Below are 15805 nucleotides of genomic sequence, written 5' to 3' on the forward strand. Positions count from 1 at the left end.
TTTTGAAAACTTTTTTCCAGTTGATTGTGATAGAATTGACATACAATATTGTATAAGCTTAAGGTATATGACATAATGATTTGATACATGTATATATTACAAAAGATCACTATAAATAAGTCTTAAGTTTTTTTTTGATGTTTATTTATTCTTGAGAGAGAGAGAGACAGAGCATGAGCAGGGTAAGGGCAGAGAGAGAGGGAGACACGGAATCTGAAGTAGGCTTCAGGCTCTGAGCTGTCTGCACAGAGCCTGATGTGGAGCTCGAAACCACAAACTGCAAGATCATGACCTGAGCTGAAGTCGGATGCCCAACTGACTGAGCCACCCAGGCACCCCTCAAGTTTAAAATCTATCAGGGGACCTGGGTGGTTCAGTTGGCTAAGTGCCCGACTTCGGCTCAGGTCATGATTTCACGGTTCGTGGGTTCGAGCCCCACGTGAGGCTCTGTGCTGACAGCTTGGAGCCTGGAGCCTGCTTCACATTCTGTGTCTCCTTTTCTCTGCCCCTCCCCCACTCGTATTCTGTCTATGTCTCTCAAAAATAAATGTTAAAAAAAAAAGTTTAAAATCTATCACATTACTTACAATTTTTTTCCTTGAGACATTTCTATTTTTTTTTAAAGCAGCTTTAGTTACTTAAAAAGTTCTTCATTAGTAAACAAACATGTTCCTTTCCATATTTTCTATCACTGATCTTTATTCACTTTCTAGAGTTAACAGAGTAAGTCTATTCTTTTTTTTTTTTTTCTTAAATGGGAACCCTTGAAATACATAAAGACAGATATATAATTAATCACAACTTGAGAATTATACTGGGAACTTTATATACATTACACCTTTAATCTTCATGACGACCTTTATCAGGTCGTCATGTGCCCATTTTATAAGTGAGGAAGTGAGGAAGCTGAGAAAGTGAGAAATTTGATCTAAGGTCACACAGCTAGTTAAGTGGCAGTTTTTGACTGTGCATCCATTTAACCCCAAAGGCTGAGAGGAAGGGGAAAAAAAGCTCTTTCATATGCCTATCAAATAAACCAAACAAGGTTCATTCACCAGGCATGAGATAATCATGAAGATTATCAGTTATTTATCCCTAAGGAAACATACACTGCTTAAAAATAATTTATTCTAGAATATTGGCTAATGTCAACCTTGTGCTAAATAGGCTTTGATTTGCAGAATCTGCTTTCCTTTTTTAAAATTAAGAACAATTTTGAACTGCTTCTCACGGAGTTTTCTTTTGTTCTTCACAATACCTTAAGCAAGGTTTCCCAAATTTCCCTGATGGTACCACTTGGGGAACTGTTTTAACACAAATTCACAAGCTCTATGTCGGACCCTCTGAATCAGAATCTCCAGGGAGGGGACCTTGGAAACCATTTTTTTTTTTTTGTTTCCTTTTTTTAACTTTTTACCTGGAAATAATTTCAAATTTATCAAATGTGGCAAAAAAAAAAAAAAAAAAAAAAGGATAAAGATCATCCATAAATCCTTTACCCAAGATTTACCTATTGTTAGCATCTTATCCTGTTTGCTTTATCATTCCTTCTGTTTGTTTTTGTAGCACACACACGTGCATACATTTTTTTGTGAACCACGTGGTTTTGCGAACCATGTGAGGATATATTACGTCATGGTCCTTTATCTCTAAATACTCCAGGGTATATTTCCTAAGACTAGGAATATTCTCTTCCATACTCAGAGTGTAGCAATCAACTTCATAAACTTACTTTGAGGGGAACCTGGGTGGCTCAGTTGGTTAAGTGTCTGCTCTTGTTCTTGGTTCAGGTCATGATTTCATGGTTTGTGAGACTGAGCCCCACACTGGGCTCTGTGCTGATAGCACAGAGCCTGCTTGGGATTCTCTCTTCCCCTCTCTCTCTCTGCCCCTCCCCGGCTCTATCTCAAAATAAATAAATAAACTTAAAAAAATAAATTTACTTTGATATAACACTTCAACTAATCTGATCTACCATTCACATTCTGTCAGATGATTTAATAATAATACACTTTGCAGCATTTTCCCCCAGCCAGTACAAGTTATGGTCTAGGATGAGATGCTGTCTTTAGCCACCATGTCTCTTTAGCCTCCTTTAATCTGGAACATTTTCCATAAGGATTCTTTGTCTTTCATGATATTTACATTTAAAAAGGACATAGTCCCATTCCTACTTTATTTGAACTTCCTTATTTTGTGTTTGCTTGAGGTTTCCTAATGATTGGAGTACTGCATAAATGATGCTGTATCCTCTGAGTGTCCCCCAGTAACACCCAGTAAAGGTACTGCCTAATTTCTCTACTGTATATCTGTTCTTTTTTTTTAGCTAATAAGCAGTCTGTGAGGATACACTTTAAGACTATGCAAATATCCTGTTCCTCATCAAAATTATGCCCTCAGTTTAGCATCCACTGATGAATCCTGCCCAAGCCTCTTTTATCTGATCCTACCACAACAAGTGCAAAATGAGGGTTTTCCTCCAGCGTGCCCTCCACATTTTTCAGAAAGCCTTTGGCATTTACAGTAAGCAGAGAAGCTTTCTCCCCCACTTATTTATCTATTTGTAATCGAAATGGATTATGAATTTTGCAGTGATTTATAACTCCTTATATTATCCTTATAATTCTATATTAAAACTATTCTTAATTCCTAATAATAAGTAATGATAATTCCTTAATTATTTTGGTGCTCAAATTGTTCCAGATTTGGCCAGTGGGGATCTGCTTCTTTAATTTGGCTCCTGTGTCCTTGTGACCTGCCCCATCATTCTTTCGAGCATTTTCCTTTCTGTTATGACAAGCAGTTCCAGCTTCGACCTGTACCAATCCTGCCTCAGTCCTGGAATCAGCCATTTCCCTTAGGAATATTAGTTCTTCTGAGAGGGTATTAACAGTATTGGAGACAAAGGACTGGGTGCTAGGTGTACTCATTGGATTGGGGTGTCTTTACTTTGTGGCCCTTTCAATGCACACAGGTGGGAAATATTTGCATGCATATGTACATATATCCACTTAAATATATAGATGTCTCTACATATCCCAATATGTTCAAAATCACTAATTCACATTAATACCCTCAATTCCAATGAGCCCCATGAGGCTGTTTGTCGGCTGTATTTTTAATGAATACCCCAAGTAACTGTTCTACTTAAGGATGTTTGGGGAACATTGCTCAGGACTGGTGAAACTCAGCCACAAGTTCTTCAGAGCTTTTCTGCAAAATTCAACTGGATTAAAGGGCAGACTAATTTAAAACGCTGAGTGTTCTCCATTTATTTTAGTCATCAGTTCCCTCTTTCTACAGAATATCTGTTTTACTAAACTCCATTCAAAGGATAACTATTTTTGAAGGTATAAGTGTAAATTAGAAAGTGACTACTTTCTCCATCATCACTAACTAATGTTCAGAGCTTTGAGTCTGATACTTTTTCTAGTTTTTCTTGTTATCAATGTCAACCTAAATCTTTTTTACAAAACTCTTATTATTAGTTTGGGGGACATGCCTCAGCACATTTTACCCTTAAACATTCTGGATACCTTCTTAGGAATACTACCAACCATGTATCTGTGTGTATAAGGTATACCCATGGCATCTGAGTGTGTGTGTGTGTGTATGTTATATGCTTTCAGCATCCTCTTTCCTTTTTTCCCACTAACTAGTTTCACTTGCAATACTATAATTCAATTTCTTAACCTTTAGGGCATATTTAACAACACTCACCATATACTATAAAGGACTACCAACAGGTAAATTCTGTACTTCATGAACCAGGCCTTCCTTGTTGGGTTAGAATGAGGTCCAGAATAGTTTCTTTCACTGTTATCAGATCGTGGCAGACTACTCTGTACTGGTAGAGATACAGGGGATACAGAAAGACGGGATACAGAAAGAGGAATGGCGAAAAATCCTAAGGGGATGGCAGCCCAAAGAGAAGGAGGTTCTTCGGCGATTAACCAAACATATTTCTGTAAATGTGCAAGGGATATCCTGAATGAATCAGGAATGGCTCTGAATGAACAAAACCAGAAATGAATTGGCTTGGAGCAGCACAGAGAGCTATACTAGTAACTACTCCTTGTACCCGTTTTCTCATCTTTCAAATGAAGATATTAATTATATCTACCTCATAGGGTTTTAATGAGGATTAGACAAGCTAACACAAGCTAGGTAATTAACAAGGTTATTCCTATGAAACAGAATTCTTTTTCTCATATCAATAAAGTGACAAAATGTATTCAGTACAGGATCTCTCATCCCTCTGAATAAACTTTTACTCTTATCCCTCTCAGGGTTATTTTTGTGATGCATAAGCAACATTACTATTTAAGAACTAAATGAATCCACCACGGAAATGACACAATAAAAGCAAGTCTATTACATACAAAAAACTTGAAGGAAATTTCTAAATGTCTAAAACTCTTTTGTGAGCACAATAATTATAGATACAATTAATCAGATTTATGAAAAGTGATATTTTTCAAAGAGCTATTTTCTAACCTATCTATTACTTTCAGGTATTAAGGGCTTCCCAATGTGTTGAAGACAATCAAATTCACTAATACAGGCTATTTGTAGATTAATGGATTCCTGAAAATACTCATTTGCTTGTAAAAAAAAAAAAAAGTGCATAAAAGTTTCAAATTCAGGACACATACGCTAACACTCTAAAAGATACCCAACAGCAACAAGACAATCATGATACTTACTTCATCTCTATAAAGTGGGCTAGTATAATACATTATGTCCATTGCACTGCTGTTCAACATATCCCTTAAACCGCGTACTTTGTCAGGAGTAATGGAATCAACAGTGTCTACAAATTAAAAAAAAAAAAATTTACAGAAGATCTTTGTTTTAGGGAAAAATATGAAAAAAATTACATTCTCTGAAACAGTAAGTCTTTAAGTTCATGTTTAAGTATTCAAGAGTGGTTTGGAGAACAGTATGGAATTTCCTCAAAAAACTAAAAACAGAACTACCCTACAATCCAGTAATTGCACTATTAGGTATTTACCCAAAGGATACAAAAATACAGATTCAAAGGGGTATATACACCCCACTGTTTATAGCAGCATTATCAACAATAGCCTAACTATGGAGAGAGCTCAAATGTCCACTGACTGATGAGTGGACAAAGAAGATGAGGTAGACATATACAATAGCATATTACTCAGCCATCAAAAGAATGAAATCTTGCCATTTGTAACAATGTGGATGGAGCTAGAATGTATCATGCTAAGTGAAGTAAGTCAGTCAGAGAAAGACAAATACCATATGATTTCACTCATATGTGGAATTTAAGAAACAAAACAAATGAGCATATGGGAAAGGAGGGAAAAGAAGAGAGGGAAACAAACTTCAAGATACTCTTAACAAAAACAAACTGAGGGTTGATCGAGGGAGGTGGATGGGAGATGGGCTAGATGGGTGATGAGTATTAAGAAGTGCACTTATTGTGATGAGAGCAGGGAGTTGTATGTAAGTGATGAATCACTGAATTCTACTCCTGAAACCAATATTGCACTGTATGTTGATTAAAAAAAAGTCTCAAAGAAAAATATTCAAGAGTAGCTTTGCATCTAATGAACTTTCCTTTCTTGCAAAATGTTGCATTCCCCTGCCCCCCACCTATCCCCCCCCCCCCCCCCCGCGAAAAAAACAGTAGAAGACAAAAGGGGACGTGGGAAGAAAAGGAACATTAAGGATGAAAACCATTATCAAATCTATAAAGATTTACCATTTTTTCCTATGTACTGGCTTTTGCATGACATTCAGGGGTACCCAGAGCAAAACCAGGCCATCTCTATTCTTGTAACAAGTGTTAAGAGACATGACCTCACTCTTTTCTATACCTCTTTTCCTGTTTCCTTTCTCTTCTCCTTCTTTGGCCTCTGCACCTTGGCCTGGCAATACCCATATGGAATGCCTAGAGCCACTGGTGACAAACCAGCAACAAATTAAAAAGTTTCCCTACACTGTACACGTATCTATCTTCAGTGAACCAAAGGTGCTGTGGGCAGGAGTTGACAAATTACAAATATGCACAAAGGCAAATCAGCAACAGGCCTCCTCAGTAAACAAGATAAAGTTGGGATAATTTATTAAAAAAAAGTTACATAAATTGTAGTGCAATTACAGCTAACCTGTGGAAATTCTACCTTGGGAAGATTATTCTATTAAATGCCTAACAAAGTGAAGAAAACTTTGCACTTCTTATAGAAATATAAAGAAGCACTATACCTGGATGAATATCATAACATGAAAGCGCAAGGTGGGCAGCAGAAGGCTTATATTTTTATCTTCCAGTTTCTCACTGCATTGATTTTTATTTATTCCCTACTTTAATACAATCTGATAATGACTGGAAGACAGGATTCATGCAAAAGCTAGAAGTCTTTTCAAAGACATAAAGGATATGGATTGCACTACCTATTTTACAGCCTGTGCCCATTTTTAAATTGTAAAAGTGAAAGATGTGACTACCGTGCTGATATGAAAAGTTTAAATGTCATTTTAATGCATTTCCAAAAAAAGTTTGTACTGGGCAATAACATGCATATGAAGAAGATATTTAATATTTTTGTGCAACTGAAAGAGTAATTTATATATGGGAAAACATGTTTCTGCCACCTAGCTTAAGAATATTGCCAGTATCTCTAAAACCCACAGTATATCCCTAAATGATCAAATGCCCCTTCCTCTCTAAATAACCACCAATAAGAAGTTTGTGTTGAGCCACTTGGGTGGCTCAGTTGGTTGAGTGTCTGACTCTTGATTTTGGCTAAGGTCATGATCCCAGGGTCATGGGATCGAGCCCTGTGTTGGGTTCTGCGCTGAGTGAACAGCTTGCTTAAAGTCTCTCTCTTTCCCTCTGCCCTTCCCCCAGCTCACATGCTCTCTCTCTAAAAATACAATACAATAAAATGATAAAATAAGTTTGTGTTGATTACACTCCTTACTTTTCTTTACAGATTTCCTACATGTTCATTAATAATTTTAGCCAATTCTGTAGCATTTACTATGTGCCAGAGACTAAATATTTTATTTCGTTTTGTCTGTTTTGGAACACTATGTAAATTAACTTACTGTCCATTGTTTGTTTCACCCCTAATACTATGTTTCTGAGATTCACTGATGTTGAGCCAGATAGCCGTAATCCCCTCATTTTGACTGTTGTACAGCACTTCACACATAACTAACAATGTACCCATTTTCCTTTGAAAGACATCTGAGTTATTTTTAGTTTTTTGCTAATATAAATTATGCTCCTAATAACACTGTTGTAAATGTCTTCTGGTGCACATGTATGGGAGTTTCTTTAGGATATATACACCGAGGGGTGAAACTGCAGTCACAGGGCACATGCACATTCAACAAGATAAGAATATGTCAAACCATCTTCCAAAGTGACTGTACCAATTCATACTCCCACCAAAAGTCAATGATAAATGTCAATGCTGAACATCCTTATCAATATTTGGTATTGTCACTTTCTTAAATTTTGCCTGATGGGTGTTTAAAGATATTTCATTGTGGTTTTAAATTGCATGTCCTTGATTACTAGAGAGATGCACTTTTTTATTATATAAAAATATGTATTTAAAATACACACATATATATCCACGTGTGTGTGTGTGTGTGTGTGTGTGTACACGCGCATGTGTCTGCCTATCAATATCCATTTGAGTTTCTTGTTCTTTATTCTGGATATTAAAGCTTTGGTGGTTATATCTGTTGTTCTGTTGCAACATCTTTTCCATTTGTGGCTTGCCTTACTTTTAATGGTATCTTTTGAGAAAAAGAAGTTCTTAATTTCAATCTAGTCAAATTTATCCATGCTACTTTATAGTTGTGTTTTTGTGTTTTGTTTAAGAACATATTCTCGGGGCGCCTGAGTGGCTCAGTCGGTTGAGCGTCTGACTTCAGCTCAGGTCATGATCTCACTGTTCGTGAGTTCGAGCCCAGTGTCGGGCTCTGTGCTGACAGCTCAGAGCCCAGAGCCTGCTTTGGATTCTGTGTCTCCCTCTCTCTCTGACCCTCCCCCGTTCATGCTCTGTCTCTCTCTGTCTCAAAAATAAACGTTAAAAAAAAAAAAAAGAACATATTCTCCCATATATTTTTTCTAATACATTTTAAAGTCCTAGCTTTCATAAATTATGTGTTTGATCTATCTGAAATGTGAGGTAGGGATCATTTTCATTTCTTCCCCCATAGGATAACTGGTTACCAAGCACCATTTATGGAACAGGCCACCTTTTACCAGTGATCTCCAAGGCCATCTCTGTCATATGTCAGGTTTGCAAACTAAGCGCAGATCCTAAGCACAAACTAGGGGTATCTAGTCTGGTGCACCGATCTGTCGGCTAACCCTTCTGCCAATCTAAATTGTCTTAAATACAAAAGTTGAAAAACAGTTCTATTATCTACCAGGACATGACACCCTCTCTACCCTCTTGTTCTGTATCTTGCTACTTTTGGGCCTCTGATCTTCTACAATAATTTTAGGATCAGCTTGTTGAGTTTTGTGAAACTCTACTGGGATTTTGATTGGCATTGCATGGAATCTATAGGTTAGTTTGGGAGAATTAACATCTCTAGGATACTGAATCATCCAATCTATGAAAATGATCGTTGTACATATTTAAGCTGTACTGAATATCTTTTAACAGTTTTTTTCATTTTTAATATAAATATACATATTTTATTAGATTTCTAGGAACCTTATATTGTTATGCTATTTCAAATAGTCTGCTGGGATATAGAAATGCAGCTGTTTTCACATATAGATCTTTTATTTCACAGCCTTGTAAACTATCTTATTAATTTCATTTTTTCTGCAAATTCTTTTGTGTATTCTGTGTATACAGCCATAAGACCCGCAAAGGAAAACAGATCTTTTCCATTCCTTAAAACTATTATTTCTTTTCCTTATCTTATTGACTGGTTACGCCTTCCAGTTGAGGATCTGTTATAAGAATAGACATCCTTAGCTTATTCCTGATTGAAAAGAAATGTTTTTAGCCCTTCAATACCAATGAGGACAATGATGTTTATTGTAGATAAATTCTCTTTATCAATATTTTTAAATCTACAAACAGTAAAATTGACTCTGAGTTTTAATGCATATATAGTTTTGCATAACTAGCACCTTGATCAGGATACAGAACTGTTCCCATCACCCTAAAAAGCTGCCCTTTAAATTAAAACCCTCCCCTAAACCCTGTGACCACAAATCAGTTCTGTCTCCATAATTTTGTCTCTTCCAGTATGTCACATAAGTGGAAGCGCAAATTATGTAATCTTTGAGCTTGACTGCTATAATATCGTGATACACAGCTGGCCCCAGACAACAAGGGTTTGAACTATGCAGGTCCATTCATACATGGATCCTTTTCAATAAATACAGTACAGTACTTACTATAAGTGCATTTTCTTTTCCTTATCATTTCCGAAATAACATTTTTTTCCTTTCTCTCCTTTTTTTTTTTTTAAGAGAGAAAAAGCACATGTAGGAGGGGGGCAGAGGGAGACAGAGAGAAGCTTAAGCAGGCTCCATGCTCAGTGCAGAGCCCGACACGGGGCTTGACCTGAGCCGAAATCAAGAGTCAGATGCTCAACCAATTGAGCCACCCAGGTACCCCAACAATTTCTTTTTTCTAGCTTAATTATAAGAATACAGAATATAATACACATAACATAAAATATGTGTTGATTGACTATGTTATTGGTAAGGCTTCTGGTCAACCGTAGGCCATTAGTAGTTGAGTTTTTGAGAAGTCAAAAGTTATACACAAATTTTTGACTATGTGAGTGGAGGGGTCAATGCCCCTAACTAGCCTCCATATTGTTTAAGAGTCAACTGTAATAAGAAACATATGTTTGATCTTTGTCCCTGGTTCTTACCACAGGGTTACTAAAACCCTTATAATTTCCTGAGTGATGGGTGAAATTCTTTTATTATTCATAATAAGCCTCTTTCAACCATACCTGAGTTTATGCTAATAAGGCAACCCTTGAAGGATGGGGGCTGATTGCCAGAGGAACCAACTATGTCATCAGAGGTTAAACTTTCTGCCTCATCCCGACCTCCATAAAGGAGTAAGGGGCTTGAGATCGAGGTCAATCGCCAACGATTTAATCAATTACATCTACATAACGGAACCCTCATAAAAACCAAACAACAGGGTTCGGGGAGCCTCTGGATTGGCAAACACATGGAGATACATGGTGCACTCAGACAGGATATGAAATCGCCACACCTCTTCCCCATACCTTACCCTGCCTGTGCAGCTCTTCATCTAGCTTTTCAGTGTATCCTCTGTAATACCCTTCAAACCAGTACATGCGTTTTAAGCTAGTAAATGCAAACAAATGCTTCTGTGAGTTTTGTGAGTCATTCTAGTAAATTACTGAACCTCAGGATGGGGTCATGGGATCCCCCACGGGATCCCCCTTCCTCAATTTATAGCCAGTCAGTCCGAAGTACGAATGACAACCTGGAATGTGTGACTGCATCTGAAGCAGGGTGGGAGGGGTAGTCAGTCTTGTGGCATTGAGTCCTTAACCTGACTGCTCTCTCTTTGGGGAGTCTGTGGCAGAACTGAGTTAAATTGCAGGACACCCAGAACTGGGAGAAATGGTTGGTATAGGGAAAAACCTCCACACATTTGGCACCAGCAGTTTTGGGAATAGAGAGAGACAGTAGGGTTTTTCCTTTAGTTTCTTTCACTCAGCACAATGCCTTAGAGATACTAACACAGTAGTTTAAACCTAACAGAAAATTACAAATTTGAGTTTTATTAAGTGTTCATTCATCTGTGTTGTCTACATCCCTGAGCAGACTCAGAAATTTATCTGGGTAAATGGGAAAAGCCCAAAAGATAGGGTTATTACACTAGAACTTTACATATGTGCTCCTGCTGCTGAGAAGGCTTCTTTAGTCACTAGCATTTTTTTTTTTTTTAAACTCATTACAGGTTTGGATGCCATTTTGGTTTATAAGTGACATTCCTAACTGACTATGACACAGAATCACAGTCTTGGAAGAATCCTTGGAGATCATCCAGGGAGGCAGTTTGGTACTGTGACAACAAGGGCTCTGGTATCATACAGACCTAGATCCTGCCTGCCATTCTTAGTTAGATTCACTTACCTTTTAATGAGTTTCAGTTCCCTTATCAGTAGAGAAAACAAACTAGGTATATTTCATTGGTTTATGAGAAAATTCAATGAGATACTCCATGTAAAATGCCCTGTGGAGTGCTACGCACACAGGCAGAGCTCCACAAAAGCAGCTGACATCGTGTCTAGCACAACTCATTTTCCAGATTATGCAAATCATCGACTGAAACATGCTACTCTAATGGTTTAAATATTAAAAGGTCATAACTCTGTGTAGAGGAAGATGCATATTTTGGATAACAGCTCTTAAAGGAAGCAAACAAAAATGATTTTAATTAAACAAACACTGTATAATTTCTCTATGCTAGATTATAACAATTCACCAGCCTGAGGAATGCAGGAACCACAAAAGAACACAAAAAACCTGAGATTTTTATCTTCCAAATATAGGAAAAGAAAATTATTAGAAAGAAAATGTAAGCTCATATGGAACCGTGGACAAATATTTTTAGTGTTGACAAATCACTTTCTGTCAAAACCTTTACACATTTTGTTCCTCCCACGTGCTCCCCACCCCCCCCCCCCCCCATCCACAGAGGGCAGGGGTGAAAACTGTGCTGTGAAATCAACATGTCAATATAATTATTTTAAATATCAATGGATTTTATGTTTATAATCTAGAACAAAGAGTGAGTATACTCAAGACAACTTAATGAAAGGCTCTTTGTTTCCAATGAGCAACTTTGTTGCCACTGACTAAATCATTTAATTTTTAAAGAAACTGTACCTCCATCAAGAGTAAGTTTTGACCGCCACTCAACAGGCAGAAATTCAACATGTGTTGCATGGTTGGAAAAATGCCTTTCTTCTATTTTTCTTGCAGCTTCTCTCATCCTAAAAAAAAAAAAAAAACAAAAAACCAAAATAAAAACAAAACAAAATGTTATCAGAGTAACTTCTCATATGTATTTATATGGTATAAAATATCTTTAACCATACAACTTCTACTTGCTAACTTTGTCCAATTATATTTTAATTATTGTTACACTGTGCAGTATTTCACAATACTAGGAATCCCTCATTTCAAAGATATTTCCCTAAATTTGTCATCAGTGATTTCAAGTATTACAAGCTTTCACATTATATTCTAAATAATTATATATATTAATCTTCAGTAGACAGAAAGTGCAACAAATCCACCCTGTGCCATCACCCTGCCCCAAATATTGGCAAGTCATGGTCTGTCTTATTTCATCTATTTCTCCACTCATTCTCCCCATAATATGAATTTTAAAATTTTATTTTCAAAATTCAGATACAGCAAAGTTGACTTTTTTCCCCTTTTGCTATCAGTTGTATAGATTTCGTGGTTAACATCACCATAATTAAGATATAGAATAGTTCTATTATTTCTCCAAATCCCTCACACTAACTCTTTATAGCAGTGCCCTTCCCCTGTAATATTTTAAAGGAAATCCCAGATATCACATCATTTCATCTGTAAACTGTTTAGTATCTATTTCTAAAACATAAGGAAAACAACCTATTCTGTACTATTATCATACCAAAACTTTTTAAAAATGTTTATTTATGTTTGAGAGAGAGAGAGAGAGAGAGAGACAGAGAGTGGGGTTGGGGGAAGGGGCAGAGAGAGAGGGAGACATAGAATCCAAAGCAGACTCCAGGCTCTGAACTGTCAGCACAGAGCCCGATGCGAGGCTCAAACCCATGAACCATGAGATCATGACCTGAGATGAAGTGGGACGCTTTACCAACTGAGCCACCCAGGCACCCCCCAAAACTAATTTTTTTTAAGTTTATTTCTTTTTGAGAAAGAAAGAAGATCCCAAGCAGGCTCTGCACCGCCAGTACCACTAGCTTGGAGCTGGACGTGGGGCTCAGACTCACAAACTGTGAGATCGATGACCCGAGTCAAAATCAAGAGTCGGATGCTTAACTGACTGAGCCACCCAGGTGCCCCAATCATACCAAAACTTTGAACAATTCTTTAATTTCAGCAGATATGTAGTTTAGCAGTTCCATTTTCCCAGTTAGACTATGTTATTTTATAACATAAAATATATTTTTACATTTTAATTGAGCTCCAAATACAACAGCCCCCCCTTTACATGTGGGGATATATTCCAAGACCCCCAGTGGATGCATGAAACTGAAGATAGTACTAAACCCTATATATATTGATTTTTCCTATACATACACACCTATGACAAGTCTAATTTATAAATTAGGCACAGTGAACGTTTAATAACAATAAAAAACAATTATAATACAGTGTAATAAAAGTTATATGAATGTGGGCTCTCAAAATCTTATTGCATTCATCCTTCTTCTTGCCACGATATATGAGATGTTAAAATGCCTACGAGGTGACATGAAGTGAGGTGAATGACACATACACTGTGACACAGCATTAGGCTACTATCATCTGCTTCCAGACTGCAGTGGACCCCAGATAACTGACATCAGAGAGGGTGCAACTGCAGATAAGGGTGGGGGTTGGCGCGGGGCGGGGGGGGACTACTTTACAGTCCGTGCACTATAATTGGTAGGTATGTCTCTTAAGTGTCTTTTAATCTACAGGTTCTTCTCCCCCCCCCCCCGCCCCCCCGCTTTTTTTTGTTTTGTTTTGTAATTTATTTTTGTCCTGTAGAGTTCCTCAGAGTCTGATTTTTAATGACTGTATCCCCCTGGTATTTAACATGTTCTTTGTCCTCTACTTCCTGTATCTTGTTAGTGACATATAGGGGCTTGATCAGATGAAAGTTCTACTATTTTGGCAAGACTGCTACTCCATAGGTGCATACATCTGTGTTTGTCTCTTTCTGGTGAAGCTAGCAGTTATGACGATCACTGCTTAGATTCATTTATTTATTATGGTTCCATCACTCCTTATTTGTTTGTAAAGCTTATAATTCTAGAAAGAGAAATTTCTTCACATCAAATATTTGGTTGCTTTGGAATACAACCAAATAGTTTCTGTATGAAATGAGAAAGTGAAGGATGAATAGTTAATTCTTACCTTCTATTAACAATTTTCAAAATACTGAGTTCTTAGCTTCTATATTTTTTGACATATTTACTAACTCATACACTTAAACATATTTGAAGTGGAGTGTTTCAATCCACTGTAGTTACTATTCTTACAGATGCTCAAATTGTCTCCTTTTTTGATCAGTAAATCTCTTCAAGTTGGCTTCTGTGTCCTTTTGACACGACCTCCCTAGTTTTTCCTTCTGAACAATCAAGTGGCTTTTTGGTTTGTTCATAGAGTTGTGCAATCACTGCTTTTATCTAATTTCAGAACTTACATCACCTGCAAAAGAAACAATGTAGCCATAGCAGTCACCTTCCCATATTTCCTCTCCCTAGGCCCTGGCAATCACGAATCCACTTTCTGTCTTTATGGATCTGCCTATTCTGGGTATTTCATATAAATGGAATCATACATATGTGGCCTTTTGTGTCTGGCTTCTTGCACTCATCATAACGTTTCAAGGTTCACCCACGTTTATTGTGAATCAGTACTTCACTGCTTTTTATAGTTGAATAATATTCCACTGTATGAATATGCTTTTGTTTATCCATTTGCATGGAACGTTTGGATTGTTTCCAATTTTTTGGCTGTTATGAATAATGCTCCTATGAATACTCTTTAAAAGGTTTTGTGTAGATATATTTTCAATTCTTTTGGGTATATACCTAGGGGTGGAATTACTGGCTTGTATGGTAACTCTACGTTTAAATTCTTGAAGAGGTGCCAAACTATTTTCCAAGGCAATTATACTATTTTACAATCCCAACAGCAACATAGGAGAGTTCTAATTTTTCCACATCTTCACTAATACTTGTTATTTTCCAACTATTTGATAAGAGTCAACTTAGCAGGTATAGAGTGACATAACATCTCTTTGTGGTTATGAACTGCATCTCCCTAATACTTAATGATTTTGAACATCTTTTTATGTGCTTATGGGCCATTGGTATATTTTCTTTGGACAAATGTTTATTCAGATCCTTTACCTATTTTAAAAATTTAGGTTTTTTTAACTGCAAAAGTTCTTTATATATATCCTAGATACCAGATCCTTCTGAGATTATGATTTGCAAATATTTTCTCCCATTCTGTGGATCGTCTTCACTTTCTTGATAATGTCCTTTGAAGAACAAAAGTTTTAACTTTTGCCAAAGTCCAATTTCTCTCTTTTTTCCTCTGTGGCTTGTACTTTTGATGTTGTATCTCAGGAACCATTGCCTAATCCACGGTCACAAAGATATACTCCCAAGTTTTAAGAGTTTTATAGTTATGGCTCTTATATTTGGGCTTTATTTTGAATTAACTTTTGTATACGTGTGAGGTAGGGTTTAATTTCATTCTTCTGCAGATATATCCAGGTGTCCTAGCACCATTGGTTAAAAGGTTATTCTTTCATCAATGAATTGTTTTGGCACTCTTGCTAAAAATCAGTCCAACTCTGATTCTAATCCATTTATCTTGCTTTGTAGCAACTTATGAAACTGGGAAGTGTTAGTCCTCCATCTTTGTTTTTTTTTTAAGATTGTTTTGGCTACTCTGGGTTCCTTGCATTTCCATGTGGATATTTATTTATTTATTTATTTATTTATTTAAATATATTGTCAAATCGGTTTCCATATAATAGCCAGA

General features: G+C 36.8%; 1 protein-coding gene across 7 annotated transcripts in view; it reads right to left on the reverse strand.

Annotated features, from left to right (window-relative positions):
• DDHD1 (DDHD domain containing 1) overlaps nucleotides 1–15805 on the reverse strand; it is a 109289-nt gene that overhangs the window by 27092 nt on the left and 66392 nt on the right. For all 7 annotated transcript variants that reach the window (XM_078448247.2, XM_078448245.2, XM_078448248.2 and 4 more), the window contains 2 exons: nucleotides 11909–12015; nucleotides 4707–4813 (listed from right to left, as the gene is read on the reverse strand). In XM_078448247.2, coding sequence (XP_078304373.1) covers nucleotides 4707–4813; nucleotides 11909–12015 — 214 coding nt within the window. The remainder of the gene's footprint in view (nucleotides 1–4706; nucleotides 4814–11908; nucleotides 12016–15805) is intronic.

Source organism: Panthera onca, chromosome B3 (assembly GCF_046562875.1).
Source record: "Panthera onca isolate mPanOnc1 chromosome B3, mPanOnc1 haplotype 2, whole genome shotgun sequence".
NCBI classification, from domain to species: Eukaryota; Metazoa; Chordata; class Mammalia; order Carnivora; family Felidae; genus Panthera; species Panthera onca.